This window comes from Fukomys damarensis, unplaced genomic scaffold, assembly GCF_012274545.1.
Source record: "Fukomys damarensis isolate Sample0158 unplaced genomic scaffold, DMR_v1.0_HiC HiC_scaffold_21, whole genome shotgun sequence".
NCBI classification, from domain to species: Eukaryota; Metazoa; Chordata; class Mammalia; order Rodentia; family Bathyergidae; genus Fukomys; species Fukomys damarensis.
In genome coordinates, this window is record NW_022900933.1 from 37636684 (window position 1) to 37658290 (window position 21607).

Here is a 21607-nt window from a genome sequence, read left to right on the forward strand (position 1 = left end):
CCTTGAGACCATACTCTCAAGTGAAATAAATTGGACACACGTGTTTAAATACCTCATTGTTTCTCTGGTGTGAGAAACCAAAAGTGGAAATAAGGACTAAAATGTATAATCGATATTGGGAAATGGGAAGAAAATGTTCAAATGGAAAGGGGAACAAGGGAGGAGAGAGGAAGAAAGGAAAGAAGGGACAAGAAAAAAGGTGAGAATAGAAGGAAAAAATGGAAACCAAACATACATGGGGAGGGGAGGAGGCTTGAGGGGAGGAGGGAATGGGGAAAGAAGAGGTGGGTGTGTCAGGTACAGGTACAGATCCCTATGATGAGTGTTAGCATTATGTGTGCCAAAAAGTACCAACAAATGTTTCACACAAAAAAAAGCAAAATGATGTACTGAAGTTGTTGATGTCATTTGCGGCCTGGGTATTGATCTTGGTCATTTCCTAGATGTTTGGGATTTTGTTATTATTTTGCATCTTGTTGTTTTTTTATTAGTACCTGCCACATAGTGACACTTTCTTCTTGGACGTTGGTACTTATACATAAACCACACCCTGCAAAAACAAGCTTATGTACAATCATAGAATGTTTAAATGAGCAGTTTGCTAAGTTTTGACTTGTATATCTATCTGGCTGTGAAACCAGAGCCACAGTCAGGATAAATGGAGATATTTATCCTCTCCTAATGTTTTCTGAGAATAAAAGCGATGTCACTTTTCAGCATACAGATGCTGAATGGCTTTTATCACATTTATCCCTAACCAATATTTTGTATAATATTAGAAATAGTTTCAGCTGTTTGGTGCAGTTGTATAGAAATCATTGATTTTGCACGCTGGTCTTGCATTCTGCAACCATGACAAACCACGTATTCGTGCTGGTAGCTTTCTCGTAGATTGCGCCAGATTTTCTAATTGGATAATCATGTCATCTGTGAAAAGAGGTAGTTGTACTTACTTTTGCAAATTGCATACCTTATAGATTTCTTTTTCTTGCCCGTTGCCCTGACTAGGACATATGACATATAGTGAATATTAAGACGCTTGTTGTGGACTTCTGGGGTTCCCCTTCATGGGACAGAGGGAGCCTTATTTGTTCCTCTACCACTGAGTGCTAATCAGGAGTGGATATTGGATTTTGTCAAATGCCTTTCCTACCCCCTCTGAGAGAATCACATTTTTAAAAACTTACTACAGTGGGTTACATTGATTTTTGAATGTTTAGACCAATCTGGCATTCTTGGACTAAGCAAAGATGTCAAGATGCACTTTTTGTAAGACTTCGATTTGCTAAAATTTTAAGAAGTTTTGCATTTGCTTGTGTAAAGGATATGCTCTGAGGTTGTCTTTATTTCTAATGTATTTGTTTGGCTTTAACATTAGGGTGATAATGGTCTAGTAAATGAGTTGAGAAATAGTTTATATTTATCTTGAAGAGTGTGTGTAGAATTGGTGTTACTTCTGGAAATGTTTGTTAGAACTCACCAGTGATCTGTGGAAAGATTTCTGTTTTTCATTTGAGGTACAAGAGATGGAACACAGGGCCTTGTGTATGCTAGACAAATACCCTGTTAACCCTGTTAACATTTTGAGACAGGATCTCACTAAATTGACCAGGCTGGCCTTGATCTTGCTGTCGTCCTGCCTCAGCCTCTTAAGTGCTGGGATTACAAAGATTCGCCACCATGCTTGACCACCACATCTGATTTATGGGAAAGATTTTAACTATAAATTTAGTTCCTTTAATAGGGCTGTGTAGATGGTCTGTCTCCTCTTGCATGAGCTTTGGTAGTGTTTTTCTTTCAAAGAACTTGTGTATTTTATCTAAATTATTGATGCCTGAAATTTTTATGGTGTTCCCTTGTCATTTTAATATCTGTAGATCTGTAGTGATGCCACTTCTCTTATTAATGGTATTCATATTTATAGTCTTTTTTTCCTGATAAATTTTGCCACAAGTTTGCCAGTTTTATTTATTTTCTCAAAGAGAAATCATTTAGTTTCATGAATTTTCCTTTCAGTCTTATTCCTGTGCCCTACGTTTCTGCTCTGACATCTTTTGCTTCCTTTCTTATTCTTATTCTGTGTTTCTAAAGGCTCAGATTCCTGAAGGTAGAAGTTGAGGTCATTTCTCCACCTTCCTCCTTTCTAATGTAGTAATGTAGGTACTTAGTGATGTAAATTTCTAAGAGCTATTATAGCTACATCCACAAATGTTGGTATGCTGTGTTTTTATGTTAATTCAGCTAAAAAATTTCTAACTCCCTTTTTATCTTATTTGAATTAATTTTTTGTGGAAGACATAAGGTCTGTATCTAGATTCTCCTCCTCCTCCTCTTTTTCTTTATTCTCCTTTCCTCCTCTCTCAAGAGGACTCCAGAACTGCTTCAGAACGTGGCACAAGTGATGGGATAAGTGTGTTGAGAGAAAGGGGAGTATTTTGAAGGGCATTAAAGACAAAGTATCTTTTACTGTAACTTAAAAAATGTAAACACACCGTAGTTTTAGATCACACCTTGTAATTTGTTTGCTCCTTTTAGTTGTTTAAGGTTAAGATGTTAAATCCAGTTCTTGTTTTTCGGTTCTGACTGCAGGCAGAAGTCAATGACACTTTTAAAAAACACAGTTCTGGACTGGGGATGTAGCTCAGTGGTGCTGCCTCCTGCCTTGCAAGTGCAAGGTCCCTAGTTTGATCCCTGGTACCTCAATAAATAAATAAGTAAATAACACAGTTCTGAGCACCAGCTCCTGGCCCCGCACAGACTCGCCTGTCTGTCTCGAGGTGGCTGATTCTCCGAACTCTCTATGAAGTGAGGGCTCAGAGCCACGTGGGGCTCCCGACTGACCCAGGCAATCACAGGACACAGGTAGAAGAGTCTTGGGAGAGAAAGGAAGCTGGGGCCCTGCCACCAGAGTGGGTTCTGGGCTGCAAATCTGACGCAGGGCTACAGTCCTGGCCTGAAAAGGACAGAGCATGCATGGCTTCTCCACACAGACTCTTCTCGTGTGCCTTGGGTCCTGATAGAGTGCTTGGCTGTGACAACAGCGTAACATAACTTTCCTGCAACAACGTGTAGCATGGAAAGCCAGCTTTTAGAGGAGATTTTTTTCTGCACTTTTTTGAGCAAAAGGTTGTTGTACCTCATTGTATTTATATTATTGCAAAATCCTAAAATCCAGTAAGATTTTTTAAAATCCAAACTGCATTTGTCTAGTATCTTGGAAAATGTAAAATGATGCAAAAACTGTGTGTCTTTTACTTAGCACCACCTGAATGCTTATTATGGGATGGAGCCACACCTGGTGCAAAGAGCCTCACGCCCACACACACACACCCCGCCCAGGCGCTTTGCAGCAGTGGGGCCTAGACTAGGTGGTGAAGAGACCTCTGTCCCCTCTCCTCATCTGTGACTCGGGGACAGCGCCTGGGCCGAAGGAGGCTGTGGGGATCTGAGACTCAGATGCCCTCAGCTTGAATAAGTAAAGGAAGGAAGAATGTCCACCATTCAGGGTCCAGAGTCGGGGTCCATGAACAAGCCCCCTTGACCTCCACTTACTCACACCGGGACAACTGTTTGTAGAACCTGAGCATTGGCAGGATTGCAGCCTGGTTTGCTTTTTTTCTTTCCAGTTTTCATTTTTCTTAGTGATATTTGCAGTTCATGCTGAGCACATTCCTCCTGGGGAGCCGGGTCACATACTGAACACGTCTCCTTTCTTTTACATCCCTGCCCTTCCCGCCTGTCCCCCTCCCATGGCCTGTTTTGATCTCTAGATGGTGATGCTTGTGTGACAGACGGAGAAGTCCACCCCCTTGTCTTGTAAAGAAAGACAAGCTCTCTGAAGGCCCTTCTGTGCCACCTTTTACAGGCAGGACAGTCATTAAACTTACTGTCCAGGGCCCTCCGCCCACTACAAGGCCATCCTTACGTCACTGAGGCCACGGCTGTCCCCCGGAAGTCAGCAGGAAGCTGGTTCTTCTGGGTTCTCGGGAGAGACAGCTGAGGCAGAGGCCAGGAGGTCCAGGTCCTCTGCCCATCCTTGTGCCTCAGGCCACACTGCCAAAGCCAGGGCTTCTTGTATCCAGCCCTGCTTTGTCATCTCCTCCTCCTGCCCAGAGTACTGGAGACAGAAGTGGTGTCTTCCACTTCAGGCCTCTCTCGTGGGCTGTGCTTTACACAATATTTGCAGAAGTTGTTCAGTAAGTGCTATTAATCATTAATTTCACAGACAGCTCAGTGCTTGCTTTTGATATTATAAACTTTTTTATTTTTTCTTTTTTTTAGTACTGGGGATTGAGCTTGGGACCTTTTGCTTGTGAGGCAGGTGGCAGAACCACTGAGCTAAATCCCTGGACCATAAACATTTTTTTTTGTAGACAGGATCTTGCTACTGTAGTCCAAGCTGACCTTAAACTTACTACGTAGTCGCCTCGAACTCGCAGCGATCCTCCTGTTTAGCTTCCCAAGTGCTTTTGCTGTTATATTTACTTTTTATTTTTAATATTTACTTTTTAAAACAATACATTTTGTTTTATCTCATTCCTCCTTCCCCTCAAATGCCTTCCCCTCCCTATGTGCAGAAGCTTTGTTTCCATTTTTTCTTTCTGTTTTCACTTCTTTCTTGTCCCTTCTTTTCTCCCTTTCTCCTCCCTTGTTCCCCTTCCCATTTGAACATTTTCTTCCCATCTCCCAATATCTTATATGAAGAAACAGGAAGAAAATGTTCAAATAACAGTAATATTTATGATGATGAACCCTAAGTGAACCTTAATCTCAAAATCTGAAATCCTCTGAGGTCTGAAACTTTTTAGTTTGGGCCATACTGGGGATTGAACCCAGAGCATTTGCACTGAGCTATATCCCCCCTCCCCCTTTTTTATGGTACTGGGGATCTAACTTGGGACTGTTTGCTTGCAAGGCAGATGCTAGAACGCCTGAGCTAAATCCCAGCCCTCCCCGCTTTTTGAGAATGTCTCCCTAAGTCACTAAGTTGCTTGAATTTATGACCCTCCTGCCTCAGCCTCCCAGGGTGCTGGGATTACAGGTGTGCACCACCACACTTAGCTTGAAATCTGAGACTTTGAGTGTCAATGTGATGTTCCAAAAATGTTTGGATTTTGGAGTAGATTGCAGCTTTTTTAGATAAGGGTTTCTCTGTTGGTAATGTCTGTACATAAATTCCAAAATCCCCAAATCTCCAAACTCTGTAACGTTTCTAATCTCAAGTATTTCAGCTAAGGAATGTTGGGTTGTGTCATGCGGATGTTACCCTGTGACTGACGTGGAGCATCGTATGAGCTATTTCGTGCGCATGAACGTTTACCCCCCAGGAATACGGAAGGCGTGGTATCATATGTGGGGGGCCAGGCTTCCTCCAGGTAGCTCACAGGGGGCCGCTCCCTCCGTTGCCCCTTACGGCCCCTTTGGCCCAGGAGGCAGAGCAGCTTGTAGACGAGTGGCCAGCGCGGCCTCTGCAGTAGGGCCGGGTACCCCTGCGGCTCTGATCCAGCTCGGATTAAATTTCCCCATGCCGTGTACACTGCCCAGCACCTGGGAGGTGGTCACCCGACACCGAGCTGGAGAGACACTGACACATATGCTCAGTCACACATGTCCTGTGTACACGCATCGCAGGCTCCCCAAGGAAGCCAGCAAGGGCTGCATGTGGCACCAGCCAGCAGTTCCGGTTTCAACATACGTTTTGCAAGAAAAGGCAAAAAGTTCTTTTGCCAGGTGTGATGGTGCACACTTGTAATCCCAACACTCGGGAGGCTGAGGCAGGAGGATTGCTCTGAGTTCGAGGCCAGCGTGGGCTACATAGTGAATACAAGGCCAGCCTGAACTACACAGCAAGACCCTGTCTCAAAAAACAAAACAAAAAACACAGCTGGGGATGTAGCTCAGTGGGGCTGTGCCTACCTGGCAAGCACAGGCTTGAGTTTCATTCCCAGTACCAAAATATCAAAACAAAACAAACAAACAAGCAAACGAAAGAATAATAAGGGCTAGGATTAGATCACTTCTGCCTCTTGGATTTGATCTCAAAAAACAAAACAAAAAATCCAAGAGAGAAAAATATAAAAAAATACTATCTCTTTGAAACTTCCCTCCAACCCTACAGAGTGACAGTTGATAAGAATGTGGAAACTTGGAAAGGAATTATTGATACTATTTTAAGGACCTCCTTAGATACATTATAGAGGTGCAGGAACTCAGACTACTTTAAAATGGTTACTTGTCAAGGTTTCACTTGCGCTGCATTCCCAGACCGATGAGGTCTTTGATAAGAGAATTCCCATGACATTTCCCGTCTTGTGCTGTGGAATCCCATTCAAGGCACAGACGCTGGAAATGGACTGTGGGGTCAAAGCAGGCGGTGGCTGTCTTGCTAGCAGAGCTCGTCAGTTTCTCCCTCAGGCAAATCAAGGCATAAAGTCGCTCGAGCAGCGCTGGCTGTTCCTGAACATCAGAGACCAAGAACTTCAGATGCCCACAGTGCTGCCAGGAGTCTGCACGGGTGGAGTTCTCAGCTGTGTGATCTGCAGGAACAGGATACGGAGAAAGGGATCCTATATATCATATAGCCTGATTGCAGCGGGGTTTGAAAAGCGCTCTGAGTAGATCGGGGAAATTTCAGCAAAGCCACAGAAGAGGCTTTCTGGACCAGATCAGACATTTGGGTTTTTAACCAACTGTATTTGGTTAAAGGTAGATATTGAGGTAGGTTTTTTTGTTTGGTTTTGTTTTTTAATTTTGGGTTTCATGAGACAGGGTCTCATGTAATTCAGGCTGGCCTTAAACTTGCTATGTAGCCGATGCTGGTCTCAATCTTGCAGTGAACCTCTTGCCTCAGCCTCCCCAGTGCTGGAATTACCAGTGTGTGCCGCCATAGGTAGCAAGGTCTTGTTTATTTTTAATAATAAAATTAGACTTTTCCTTACACAAACTAAGCAACATAATTTAAAATCTGATTTACACAGTTGTATTAAAGCTCCCATCCATCCATCTGCCCATCTATCCAACACCCATCCATTCACTGATGCTACAGAGATACTATTTTGAATCATGAATGTTTGAAATGCAGGCAGTGTGGTTTCAGTGCTGATTTGAAAATGCCAGGGTGGAGCACAGAGGCTGGCTTCTTCCTCTGCTGCACTGGCTCAAGCTCTGCCAGCAGCCTGAGTGCCCTCTGAAAGCCTGGACAACCCTGAGAGACATTAGCAATACATGAATATGCTACTGTCCTCTTGTCACTATGCCAGAACACCTGGGAGAGTGAAAAAGAAGTGTTTCCTCTTGCAGCTTTGGTGCTTGGGTCGTGGTCACACAGCCCAGTGCTTGGGGTCTGAGCAAGGCAGTGCATCATGGGAGTGAGGCAGTGTACCATGGGAGTGAGGCTGTGCACTGTGGAAGCAAGGTAGTGTACCATGAGAGCAGAGCAGAGCCATTCCTCTTGAGGCCAGCAAGCGAAAGAGGAAAAGAAGCCAGGGCTCCCACAGTTCCTGCCCCTGAGGACCATCCATGAGGCCTCACTGCCAACAGTGCTACCCAGTACAGACCTTCACGTCGGCTTTTGGGGGAACATTCAACATCCAAACTGCAGCACATTCACAGCTTCAAAAAAAGCCGCTGCGTGTGGTGGCTGAGGCAGGAGAATCACTGTGAGTTTGAGGCCAGCCTGGATTGCATAGTGAGACTCTGTCTCAAAAAATCAAAACTAGGGCTGAGGATTTAGCCCAGTGGTTCCACCACCTGCCTTCAAAGTTCCAGGCAAACAAATAAAACATGATAATTACAACACAAATTTGTCATTGTTCAATATAACATTGCTTAACAATGTTCAGACAACACATAGGAATTTTGAAGGAAAAGTTAAGTGTGATTTTGGTTATCTTTATTGGTAATACTGATAGCTTCATTATGGCTTACATTTATACATTCACGAGATAGAATGATGTATTCTAAGTACTTTACATGTATGAACTCATTCAGTACTTCAGCGACCCTCTGAAATAGATACTCTCGTCTCTATTTTATCCAGTGGAAAAACTGAGGTAGTGCCAGGAGCTCATTTGCAACAGGTCATTTAGCTAACAGGCAGCAGGGCTGGGATTCAAACCCAGGGAGACTGAATCCAGAGCGCCTTCTCCTAATGACTGGCAGCTAGGCCTCTTCCACTGGACCTTGCCAGCACCATTTTCCCCGCCTGAGGCCCTCTGCCTCCTTCTGAGACCACATCTCCCCAGTTGGGTCTGTGATGGCCCAGTTCCCCGCAGTGCCTTTGTGTGGTTCCTCTTCAGCCCTCCGCGGCCTCAGACCTAGTTTTCACTGTAGTAGTTTTGTCCTTGAGGTAAGGTTGTGCAAATGGAGCCTCCAGAATGTCACCCTTCTTCCTTCACTCAACACAACGCCTTGGAGACTCAGCCATGTCGTTTGTGTATCAGTTGTGTGTTTTTATAGTGATTGCTCTGTAGTATTGAGGTGTGTGGCAGCAGCACCATTTATCCATCCCCAGTCGAGGCACGCAGGGTTGTTTCCAGTAATTACCAAGCCCGAATAGAGGCACCAGAAGCACTGTTTTTGAATACATGTTCACTTCTCTAGAGTAAGTACCTAGGAATGGCAAGGTAGTAGGTGCCTGGCTGACTTAAGAAAATGCTAAGTGCTAATGGCTTGGTCTGAGTGTGTCATGTGCCCAAGGACAAGGTAGGAGAGTTTCATTTTCTCTGTGTTCTCACCACATTTGGTGTTGTCAGTATTCTTTATTTTAACCATTCTAATGCATGTAGAGCGACGTCCCTTGTGAGTGTGCGTTCATGGGTACACGTGCCTGTTCGTTCCTTCAGGTGGCTTCCTGCTGTGTTGCCCAGGCTGGTCTCCGTCCTGGGCTCACGCGATTCTCACATCTGGCCTCCTGAGTGCCGGGACTCCAGGCGTGTGTCACTGTGCCCCCTTGTCATTATGATTTAATTTGCATTTCCCTCACGACTAAGGGTGCTGAGCCTATTTTCATAATGCCCATTTGGTGTCTGCATAACATTTTTGGCGAAGTGTTTATTCAAGACTTTTGGTTATTTTTTCTCTCGTACTTTTTAATTGGGTTGTTTCCTTGCTGTTGAGTTTTTTTTTTTTTTTTAATTCTTTGTGTGCTTTGATCACCAAGGAGAGACTAAAAAAAGAGATACACAGATGCCCTCCAGTAGTCCCAACAAACCACAGGACTCCATGTCTGGAGCAAAAGGGAGATATTTAGTTCTAAGGGAAGAGGAATGTGAGAAAAGGATGGTTTCAAGTTGTTCTTGCTTCATAGTTTGATTTCTTTAAAGAGATATGCCTTGTATATATTTTTAGAAAACTTACACAGCATTTTCTTTTTAAGAGCTTAGCAGTTTTAAATTAAGTGCATAGGTGCTTAATAAGTGCTCTCCGTTAACAGGTATTTAATACCTATTAGTCTCTCTCAGGTGAACCATAGACAAGTGTGGCATATATTCCACATGTCAAGTACTTATCTGTTAGAGAAGTGATTCAGCCCAGCTCCAGGGCCAGTGCAGGATTATATTCAGAAAGCAGAAGTTACATGACGGCAGATTTCAATTTCCAAGGCCACCTGATATTATCTGCATGTTCTGTAGGTTTTCCCATTTCCCCATCTCTGCTTAAACCATTTCCTTTGCCTGGGAATGCTTACTTTTCCACCTGGTAATGTTTTTACCCTTCATGGCCACCCTCTGCTTGCTGCCATTTTTTCAACTGTAATTCATGTCTCCTTTTTGGTGTTCACTTTACCACACTGACAATAGCTCCATTTTGCAGTCTGTCAAGTTCTTTTAAAAACATGCAGCCATGTATCTTCGCCCTTAAGCGGAGAGCTTCTTAAGGCCGGGCCCGTGGCCCAATCATCTTCACATCCTCAGCAGCAATTTCATGCATGTTTAAAAGCTATAAATTTCCCTCAAAGCCTGGCTTTAGCTGCCTCTCATGTACTTTAACAGGTGGGGTTTGCATTATCATTCAGTTAATAATATTTCCCCATTTCACCTGTGATGTCTTCTTTGACCCATGAAGGATTTGAGTTTCAAACATTGGTGGCTTCCCAATTTGTCTCCCTAACTTTTATTTCTAGTGTACAGCACTGTGGTCAGGGAATATTCTCTTTCGGTCTCTGACTTCATCCACGCCCGTCTGTTTTAAGGCCCAGAATGCAATGAGTGCAGGTGAACTGTTGGGTGTGGCTTTTCTATAAGTAATAAGTTACTGCAGCTGATACAGATCCTTTGCTGTTGTTCAGATCACTTACTGATTTTCTTATTAGTTCTGCCTGTCACAGGGAGCTGGGGTGTCACGGTCTTCGGGGAACAGTGTCAGGGTTGCCTGCCCCCACTTTAAGTCTGTAACTTTTGGCTTCATGTGTGCTGAACTTAGGTGTGTTTGTGATTGTTGCAGCTTCCTGACTGTTGGCCTTTCTCCCCTTGAAATGACCCTCTATGTCTCTAATAATACATTTCTGACATCTGCTTTGTCAGATATTAATATTACCCATCCAGCCTTCTTTTGCTGTCCACATGGTATTTTTCTATCCATTTCCTTTTGTTCTCTTTGTGTCTTTGTAGTTAAAATGTGACTCTTGTGAGAGCATATATTTGGGTGTTGCTTTTTTGGATTAATTGGTTACTTTATTATTTATTGAGACAGACTGTGGCTGTGTAGTTCAGGTTAGCCTTGAGCTACTATGTAGCCCAGGGTGGCTTCAAACTTGTGGAGATCTCCTGCCTCAGCCTACTGAGTACTGAGATTATAGGCCTCTGCCACCACACCTGGCTCAGAGGATTTTTTGATCCTGACATTCTTTTGTCTTTTATGTGATGTGTTTAATGAAGTTATTATTATCCTGTAACACTTAGTGTAATCATTGCTGTTAGGTTTATTTCTTGCTTTTGACCTCTCTGTCTTTTTTTTAACCCTCTTCCTCTTCCTTCCTTTTTGAATTTGAATTTTACTTTATTTATTTACTTATTTTTTGGTTCTGGGGCTTGAACTTAGGACCTTACACTTGTGAGGCAGGCACGGTGGCACTGAGCTAAACCCCCAGCCCTTGAATTTTATTTTCTCTGTTGGCTTTTAGCTTCATTTATTCACCTTATTCTTTCTAAGTAGTTTTCCAGCGGTTACAATGTACCTCTGCAACTTTTACACTTAGTGTAAATGCTAGGCATTTATACTTAATAACGGCAGCTTACACAAACTGCAGTACAGCAGTTAAGAATGGTAGCTTGTACTCTTGGGAATCACAAAAACGGTAGATTTTAAGTGTTCTTACTACAACAGGAAAATAGTAAATGGGTAAGTATGGGAGGTAATGCAGATGTTAATTAGCTTGACCCGGTCATTTCATGGTATACACACATTTCAAAACAACCTGTGATCCACAATAGATGTAGGCAGTTTTGTCCATAAAGTAAACAATAATCACTTACAGTTAGTAATGTATACTTCATTCATGCTCATTTTATATGCAAATATTAACAATACCAAACAGTGCTATCATTTTTATTGTTAAAAGTTTAAAGGCTTATAAGAACATGGGGAGGAAAAGGGAAGAAGAAAAAGTTTAGTCGTTGAGCTAATTCAGGAATTTGTCGTCTGCAGCGCTCTTCATTCTTGGAAGGGCTGAGACACAGTTAATATAATTTATGTGTAGCCTGAAGAGCGTTCTTTGGCATCTCCTGGACTACAGACCTTCTGGGATGAATTCTTCCCAATTTTCTTCATCTGAGGATGACTTTGTTTTGCCTTCTTTCCTAGAAGATCTTTTGCTGGACATAGAATTCCGGATTGAATTTTTTCTCATCCAGCTTTCTGGAAGACACCGTTCCCCTCTCTTCGGCCTCTGCAGGGTTTGAGATGCAAGGTCTGGTGCTGATCAGACTTGGTCCTCTGGAGGATATGTCGTTTGCTCTTGGTGCTTTCAGTGTTTCTTCTTCACCTTTGGTTTTCAGCAGTTTAACTCTGAAGACCTCGAGGTTGTCCTTGGAGCATTTTGTTTGCTTGGTCTTTCATGAGTGCTTTGTAATTGCACCTTTCTGCCCCTCAGATCTGGGATATTTGGGCCATTAATTCTTAGACTTCTTTCTGCCTTGTTGTTTCTTTTTCTCTCTCTTCTCCTTGTATTCCTAGTCAGTGTGAGTTGGATTGTTTGATATCGTGAAGCAGGTCCTGCTCTGGAAGATCCTGTGCAGTCTTACAGAGCTCGGGAGAGTTGGGGCTTGTGATTCTGAGTAAGGCAGCGGCAGCCATGTGCACCAAGGGCGCTGTGCTGCCGGAAGTCTGGACCGGGGAGAGTGCAGCCTTACGCTGTATCACCTACCTGTCAGCCAGCACTGTTGGAGAAAAAGCAGAAGACCAGGAGAGTCGGTGCTCTGCATGGTGGAAAGTTGCTGTAGACAGATCTTAATCTCCCTTCCACTTCTGAGGTTCTCAGATGTCATGGAAAAGAAAATAGACCAGCCCGGATGTAGAAAAACACGGTGACCGTGAAAACCACAGTCTAAACCCGAAAAGCACAGAGGCGGGGCGCAGAGAGACTGTGACAGGGTGAGGAGTTGCGGTTTTGACATCAGAGCAGCCATTGCACTCTGTGGGTCGTGTTGGGTTAATGCAGGGCTCCGGGGGGAGCCCGTGAGACTCATGCCACCCTTCCCTTTGCTTTAGATGACAGCGCGTCTGCGGCGAGCAGCATGGAGGTGTCCGACCGCATCGCCTCTCTGGAGCAGCGCGTGCAGATGCAGGAGGATGACATCCAGCTGCTCAAGTCGGCGCTGGCTGACGTGGTTCGGCGGTTGAACATCACCGAGGAGCAGCAGGCCGTGCTCAACAGGAAAGGACCTACCAAAGGTGGGCTCGGAGCAGGAGCGGGGCGGCCCGGTCCCCTGAGGACCAGAGAAACAAAGCTCAGCACCAGGGGAACCCAGCCCTAGCGCTGTAACGATGATGGCACCGAGCGTGGCAGCCTTGCAGGAGGGTGCTGCCAACTCGCCCTCTCCAGCGGTGTGCGTTTGGAAGTGATCGCTGAATGGCTGTGGAGACGAGGGAGGGGCTGTCCCGGGGGGGGGGCAGCAGAGAGCAGGGTTTCCGCATATGCTGTGGGGTGCAGGAAGAACCGCCCTCCTCCGGCCTTTTGCAGGCTGCACCCCGGGGAGAATCTGGCGCTGACTCCCATCCTTTCTGGGTACCAGGCTTACCTTGTGGTCCAGTTCAGCGCAGCAGGCAGCTAATCAGCCAGGTGCCACAGGAAAGGCCCTGAGCCAGGGACAGTGGCCCTGTCCTCCCTTCCTCCTGGGAGCCCAGGATCCCGCAGCACCTTAGATTCACACCCTAGATGCACCGCTCTTCCCCACCCCACCGGCAGCCAGGCACTGTCTGTGTTCCCTAGGCCTCGCCAGCCATGAGACCTCTACACACAGGGTTTTCTAGCAAATTGCAGTCATCCTTTCATGGCTCTGTGCTTCTGGAATTGAGGCATAAAAAATAACATTTGGGTAAAATAACTTTGTAGAGATCTGCTTCTTAAAGTTTTGGAAATAAACACCTGGTAAGTTTCCCTCTCGCTAGTCAGCACCTGGATGTCCGCATTGAACAGAAGTTGCACCCCCTCAACCTTTGGCTGAAGTAACTTTTCCTGTCTTGTCATGGCTGTAAAATTCCTTTTCAGTTACATTTTGAGATCGCAGCATGTAAATGTACCTTTAAAAATGCCTTTCTCTATTGTTTGGAATTAGCAAATGATTTCACAGTTAATATATTTTCCACAGCATCAAGAGACAGTTGTCTGTCGTTGTGTCTTAGTTTTTCCTCACATACTTGGTACATTTTCGCACATTTGTAACAAGAGTCCTCTCTCTTCCTTTGTTCTTCAGGGTAGCTATGACCAACTCACATGCTCAGCTGATGTCTCTATTTTGAATAATCTTTTAAAGTAATCTTTTACTCCTCCTAAGTTACAGAATGATTAGGATATTTTACATAGGAACCAGGCTATTTTAGGTATTCTTGACCTTCTCAGCCTTCCAAAAATAAATCTGATGACTCCTGTATCCCAATGGGTATATTTGAAGTAGTTATAGTATAAGAAGCTACAGGCTTCTAAAACTTCCTTATTTTTAGAGAAAGGGGGGAATATAATGGCTACACCCAGGAGTTTTCTTTTTTTTCTTGATTATGAGTGAAGTTTGATTTTTATAAAACTTCTAAGAGAAATGATTTATTTCCAAGCCATGCAATATTTATTTATAAGATTCCTTTCATAAGGGAAAATGAATCCGAAATGAATGCAGGAAGGTCACAGTGAGAAGCAGAAGGAAGGCCACAGGAAAGCAGGGCATGTCTGTGTGGCTGGGGCTCTGTATCAGAGCTCTGAGGGCTGTGTCTCTGAGGCCCAGAGGGCGGCTGAGTTGGTCCCCTGCCTCCCGCACCTTGCTCTGGCCCCTGGCACTAGGAGCCATGGTCCAGCAAGGGGCTGTCTTCAGCAACATCACTTTTAGGCAAACCTTTGTTTTGTAAGAGATCACATCTGAGAGGCTTCCAAGGCTATGGAGGTGAGCCTGAGCCTTCAGTTGACCAACCTGAGTTACAACCAGTCCTGGAGAATGAATTGAGTTTGTAAGTCAAGGGTCCACTGTACCCATAATGAGATCTCGGGGTGAGACCAAGTCTGCACACGGTTGGTGGTTGTGGCGGCCCATTTCCGAGAATCGCTGTCCTTGCTGCAGTGTCCGACTGCCCACTGTGAAGGCTGGTTGGGGACCAAGGGGGTAAATGATGCTGCTTTGGAGAGTTGCTGGCTGGTAGGTTTGAGGCCTTGACAATAATAAGCTGCAGCATCGCTTTAAATAAACATCGAATCAGTGGGAGAGATGAAATCAAAGTTTTCTCAAAAATAAAGCTCACTAAAACAGTAAAGTTTGAATTAGACCCACAAGGGTTGTAACAGTTGGTAGTCTGACCTACAAGGGATGAAATTGTTCAGTTGAAGAACCAGTGGAGCAGTTTGACCTGCAGGGACCTGTTCGATTGGTCCAGTAATCCCTTTTCAAGATAGCACTTCACTCATTTAAAGAGATTCACGCTGATGCCTAAGCTTGGATCTGTTTCATCATCCTCTGTGTGAATCGTCTAGTATAACAGTGATCCCGGCAGCCTCATGGAAGCAATCCATAGCAGACCGAGCTCCAGGCTTCCCGAGACGGGGGGAGACTGGCCAGCCCCTGTGACATGCTGCACCCTGGACTCCCCACAGCACGTGCCCGTCCTCAAGGTGGCCCCTTATACTGATTTCTGTCATACCCTTCTCTGTGGAGAAAGAACCTCGCAAAGTGGGCTTTGTGCATCTTGAGTTTACATTCGGACAGGACAGTAGGGAACATTTCAGTTTGGCAGACCTGGAGTTACTGTGTAACTAGGGAGAGAGAGTCATGTGGTGGATAGAGGTTGTCTTAGTTATTTTTTTTCTCAATTCCCATCACTCAGAATTAAACAAGGAAAGATTCATTCAGCTCATGGTTTGTAGAGGTTTCAGTCCATAGTTAGCTGGCTCCAGGTCAGGGTGGCACGGCAGAGGGGCGTCCCAGAGGAGAAACAGTCCATGGCAGGCAGGAGATAGCAAAGCAGCAGCAGCCTGTTCTGTGTTCTGTCCCTTCCAAGGATGGTGCCACCCACACCCAGGGTGGACCCTGCCATGATCCACATCCAAAACTCTGCCAGACCAATCAGTGGACTAATTTAGTAATCATATACCCTTAATCCCAGCATCACACCCTAGATCTGGCCAGCTCCAAAAATCCCCACCCATGACCACATGAAGCTTTGAGGGACATCTAGATTCAAGCCATGACAGAGGTCTCTGTGCCTTAAAGTCCTGCTAATATTAAAGTTTTTCAGAGTTGTGACTGGAGTGGGGCCAGACTCACTGGTACCAGAGTGTAGTGTGGACCTTTTTACTGTTGCTGCTGTCAGTGTGAACAGAAAAAGGCTTGGTGAATGGGGGGGTGGCTTGCCAGGTTATGCACAGTGGAGACAAATTAGGTAGGAAACAATAGGATAACAGCAGGCAGTTAGGGCCTGGCCAGAAATGATGGTATTTCCATATGATTGAGTCCTGTATCCTTACAGTGCTCGTGTTATTGATAACAAGAACGGAAGTGTTTGTGTATGGCGTTGACTCAAAAGCAGGACGTAAGGTCGAATGCACCCAGTCATTTCAACTAAAGAGATGACAGTTGTGCAGAGAAGGCTGGGTGAGATGCAACCAACATTACCGGCGGAATTTTTCTGAGTAGTGGGATTATTCATTTCTTTCTCTGAATACTTTTAGTTTGTTTCTAAATGGTCTGTGATGTGCATTTCTTAATAATCAGAAAAATGTGCTTTAAAAATCACTTTTTGTTTTGCCATTTTCCATTCCCATTTGAATCGGAGGTCACCATCAGGGCTGGGACAAATGTCAGAAAGCTGGGGTTTGTTCCTCTGTGTCCTCCAGAAGAGAGATCAAGGTTTGGAGCTCCCTTGATAACAGACCCATTGTGTGTGTGCATAGCTGATTTGCATTTCAGGACTGGAATTTTATTTTATTTTTTCATTGAGTTTATTGGTCCTTTTTAAGTATACAATATAGTTACATTCAGCATTGTACCTTTACATGAGAGATCTTGGTTCTCATTTTTTCCCCATTCCCCTGCCTCCCTTTACCCCCTCCATCCTCCCCTATTTACAAAGATTTTGTTTCCATTTTTTACTTTTCTCATATTTTTTCTTTTCCCTTCCACTTCCCCTACACCTTTAGGGCTGGAATTTAAAATATAAAATGGAGATTAAGATTAGTCATTCTCCATGTAGCTGGGATTATCATTTTATGCAGTAACCAGTAAATACTTCATATTTTTAATTTTAGATTAAACTTGCTTTTACTCAGACTCTAGAGAGCTTTTTTTTTTTTGTACTGGGGATTGAACTTGGGTCCTTTCATTTGCAAGGCAGGAGGCAGCTTATTTAAAAAAAACACTTTGATCTGTCTTCTGCAAATATTTTTATTAGTTAGACCAACTAGTGGATTCATTAATTATTCATTAATTAATAGACCAGAGAATTTTGCTAACTGATAGCTCTAAACAGAACCCTGAGGCTTCTGTTGGAGATGCCTGTAAGCAAATCAGCCACAGAAGACGGTGAAACCACAGTTGGATGGTAGCCACTGTCAACAGTGGACAGATCGATCGGGAGGCACAGCCCCGCTTAGTGCTCACCACCATCTTCAGGGTAGACTTGAAGCTGCCGTCTGCTCACTGAGTGCTGGACTCAGTGATGGATGCTTCGGGGGTGCAGGCTCCCCTCTCCCTTCCACAGTTCCATGGGTCAGGTGTCGCTGTGCCCTCAGGGCAGCTGGGTCCTCTGCCCCAGGCTGCACAGCTAGCTGAGGACACACCTGGGACAGGGTGCCAGAGCCCGGAGGGACTCACATTCCTTCTGCCATCCATGCACGCTGCCTTTTTCAATATGATCTAAATTAGCACTATTCTGATCAAATACTTAGGAAGCAGCAGCTCTGTGTCTTGGAATGAGTGCTTTTTATCAAGGTCAACTCAATTTGCAAAATATTTTAAATACAGCAGATCGCATTGGGGATAGCTGTGAGTAGGATATTATGCTATAGTCTCTCCTCTCAGACTTTATTAGATAGATGCTGCTAGCTAATTAAAAGTGTCAAACTCTGTGCCATCAAAGAATTAACTTAGCTCTGTATCTGATTAACCAAATTTAGGGTGTAATTGGCTCTTTTGTCTTTCTCTTGTCTTCTGTGCTTCCTCCCTATCCTTCTCCTTACAAATTGAATTACAGAAAACAAAACAAAACAAAACAACAACTCCTCTTTTGCTTGTTTAGGTAGAACACACTGGTTTCTTCCAGTTCTCTCATTCCTTGCCCTCCCCAGTTCAGACAGATGTTCTACACTGATTTATAGGAAAAGGTTAGAAGATGATTTTAGCTTTTTGGAGATTTTCTTTTTTGGTTGTAAAACTTTGTAATATTAAAATGTTCAAATGGAGGCCAGGGATTTAGCTCAGTGGTTCCACTGCCTCCTTGTAAGCGCAATGTTGTGGGTTTCATCCCTGGTACCAAAGAAAAAAAAAGTTCAAACTTTTACCTACCTTCATCATTTATCGTCCCATAGGTACTATTATTTATTTCTCCCTTACCTCTGCTCACCTCATACCAGACTATTTTAAAGCCATTCCACACCACTGTGCCATCTTATCCATAAATATGTCAGTATGTATTTCTCAGACATAAAAGCTCTACCATTATTACCCTTAAAGTTGATAACAGCTCCTTCTCATCCTCTAATATCAACTCTGCATTCACATTTCCCTGGTTGTGTAATAAATTACATTTCAGCAGCAGCTTTATTGAGATGTAACTCACATATCATAAAAGTGGCCCTGCAAAAGTGTGCCATTCGCTGGTTTTTCATGTAGTCACAGAGTTGTTAAATCATCACCCCGTCTAATTTTAGAAGATGCCCATTGCCCCACAGTCATTAGCAGTTGTTCCTGCCTGCTCCCCCTGCCCCCACCCTGCACCCATGAATCTACTGCCTATCTCCAGATTTGCCAGCCTGGGATGTTTTCTGTCATCCACTCCTACAGTACAGTGTGTGGTTTTGTTTGTTTGCGGTGCCAGGGATCGAACTCAGGACCTTGTGCTTCCGAGGCAGGTGTGGTGCCTCTGAGCCGCATCCCCAGCCCCAGTATGTGGTTTTTGCCACTGACTTCTTGCCCACTCTGGTTGTTTTCAAGGTAGATCCATGTTACATCAGGCATTGTTCCTTATTTTTATGGAATAATATTTTCCTAAATTTGACATTTTCCTCATCCATTTTTCAGTTGATGGACATTTAAATTGTTAATAAGTAACTTTATGAGATGAAGTCAGTTCATTAATGTCTTTTCGCCCACATATATTCTTATTATATTGATTGATTTTTGTGCGTATGTTTTGTTTTGTTTTGTTTTGTTTGAGACAAGGTCTCACCACATAGTTCAGGCTGGCCTTGACTTTGCTCACTTTGTAGCCCATGCTGGCCTTAAACTTTCAGTGATCGTCCCACCTTAGCCTTCTAGGTGCTGGGATTACAGGTGTGCTCTGCCACACCTGGGTGTATATTGAATTTTTCATGTTACAGGACTCTTACACTGCTAGACCCATGCCTCAGAATTAACATTAAAAACATGGTACAGTTTCATCTACCTGTGATACAGTATATTAAAATTTGACTTGCACATTTTGATACTTTTTAAACCTTTTTAAAGTGAGGTAGTAAGAGTGCATTACATCTGCTGTGAGTCTTTAGGTCCAGGTGATGCCCCCGGGTGCCTGGCCTCTCCCTGTCCCCTCAGTGTGTCCTAGAAGCGCTTGTGACCCTGGGGGAGGCCTTCTCACTCCTGCGGGAGTTGCATCGAGCTCTGCCCCAGGGCCGGGCTGCAGTTTATTCGTTTCAGGGACAGTACTGGTGCTTGGGTGTGAGCCCAGAGCATTGTGTGCACCGGGCCGAGGACTGCAGCTTTGCTAGGTATGGGTGAGGGCAGTGGTAGGAATCCTCTCCGCCACTCACTGCCTTCCCCAGACCTGAATACAGACACCTTTTAAGTTTTGAAATACATAGTTGAGAATTCTTACTATGTAATGGTCAGAGATGCTGAAATTAAACTTTAGATTTATACATTAACTACATACAGTAACACTTTGCATCATTAAATTTATTCCTAAACCTAGTGAACAATTTTAATTATCAGATATTACACATTGAATATTCATATACATTGAGTTTCTTGAACTTTAGATTATGACAGTATCATAATATGCATTAGTACATTTGACTATCTATGCTTGAATTTTCTCTTTACAAGAACTGTGGTTTTTGAAAGTACATCATCACAATAGTACTTTTTGAAGTCTGAATATTCTCTTCCCTCTATTGATAAAGACAAGGGCTGGGGACAAAGCCCAGTGGTAGAGCACTTGCCTAAGTTCATTTCCGGGAAGGAAGGAAATCAGGAAGTGGGGGAGGAAGGAAGGGATCAAGATAGAAAGGAAGGGAGGACGTTGGTTGGTTGGAGACAGAGGAAGAGAGGAAAATGAAAGGAAACATTTTATTTTTCCCTTGATGATGAATGTGAGGTGCTGAATGTGCCTCAGGAGACTGGCTCCTGTTACCAGTCGAAGTCCCATCGCTGGTGTCTGGAAACTTCACACTGAACAGTACGGGATGGATCCCGAAACTGCGGGCTGCAATGCTGCTCACAGAACCACAGGCTTCTCCCTTTGCCCAAAGCAGGGAATTCACACCTGTGCTGACTCAGCCTGGCTTCACATCACGTTCCCCTCTCTCGGCTGTAGGAGCACAGGCCCAGAGCAGGCAGGTACCTGAGCAGGTGTTGGCTGGAACCTTTCCCTGATGGCTCAGGAAACCAGGCCTCGGAGCCTCACCTGTGGCTCCTGACCCAGCCTGAGCTGCCACCCTGCACCCTGCTGCCCACTTCCTTCCCTGGGTGTCAGTGTGGGGGACGCGTCCAGGTTTATTGCTTGTCTCTCTCCGTCATAACTCAGACACTACACTTCATTCTCTTTGCCCTGGATGCTGAATTACACCCTGAATCCGAAACGGCATCTTGCCCTGGGGTGGAGCCACTTCTGTGCACGGGCTGGGGCCTGGCATCCCTGGCTCATGACAAACCAAGGCTGGGGCAGGGCAGTGTCTTACTGAGACCCCAATAAGGCCGGGTGGACAAGGAGCCCAGTCCTGTCTGCCCCTAGTCTGCCTTTTGCTTGCTCATGGTTCCAGTTGGCCGGCCGGCCAGCTCTCCTGCCAGGGGCGCTTCTGATACCGCATCTGTCATGTTGCATCCTCTGACATGCTGTCCTTGGGCCCTACGTCCTGGATTTCACCTCCAGGAGCACAAGATGGAAGCCCCCTGAAGGGGGAGTGGAAAGAGGATCCAAGCCGCAGCATTGTTGCTGGGAGCAGGCTCCAAATGCAGAGTCTCAGGTCCTCCAGGCTCACTGAGACAGCCCTGGAGCGAATCCCAGCATGTGTCCCTGTGAGCCCCCAGATAACCCCCGGGTGTGCTCACCTTCAAACACTGCAAAGAACGAGGTGGGGTTTGGTTTGTTGTTTGTGTGGGGGACACGGGATGTTCAGATGCCTGGTGTGAAAAACCACATCGGACGGAGGGGAATGAGACCGGATCACAAGCTTGGCAAACAGAGCTTTGGAGCTGTGACCAGAAGTTGGGGTGCGCCTCTTCCCATCTCCTCCAGGCATGCTTGTAAAACGGGAGCTGAACAGGGCACAATCGCACCAACCAGACGGCACGGTGTCAACTTCTGTGTCAACTCTGCCCATACCTACATCAGCTGCTGTGGCTGATTCGCTGGTGCTTTTCCTACCGGGCTGGTGTCTTGGGCTGCCGTGGCCCTCATGGAGTGCTGATGGTCAGTGAGGAAGAGCTCTGAGGAGCCTGGGCTGGACAGAGCCGGCAAGGGCCCTCGCAGGCGTGAG

General features: G+C 45.0%; 1 protein-coding gene across 5 annotated transcripts in view; it reads left to right on the plus strand.

The window, feature by feature from the left end:
- The window catches only part of Eml1 (EMAP like 1), a 137978-nt gene that overhangs the window by 63565 nt on the left and 52806 nt on the right, over positions 1 to 21607 (plus strand). For all 5 annotated transcript variants that reach the window (XM_033766791.1, XM_033766790.1, XM_010609127.3 and 2 more), the window contains exon 2: positions 12709 to 12891. In XM_033766791.1, coding sequence (XP_033622682.1) covers positions 12709 to 12891 — 183 coding nt within the window. The remainder of the gene's footprint in view (positions 1 to 12708; positions 12892 to 21607) is intronic.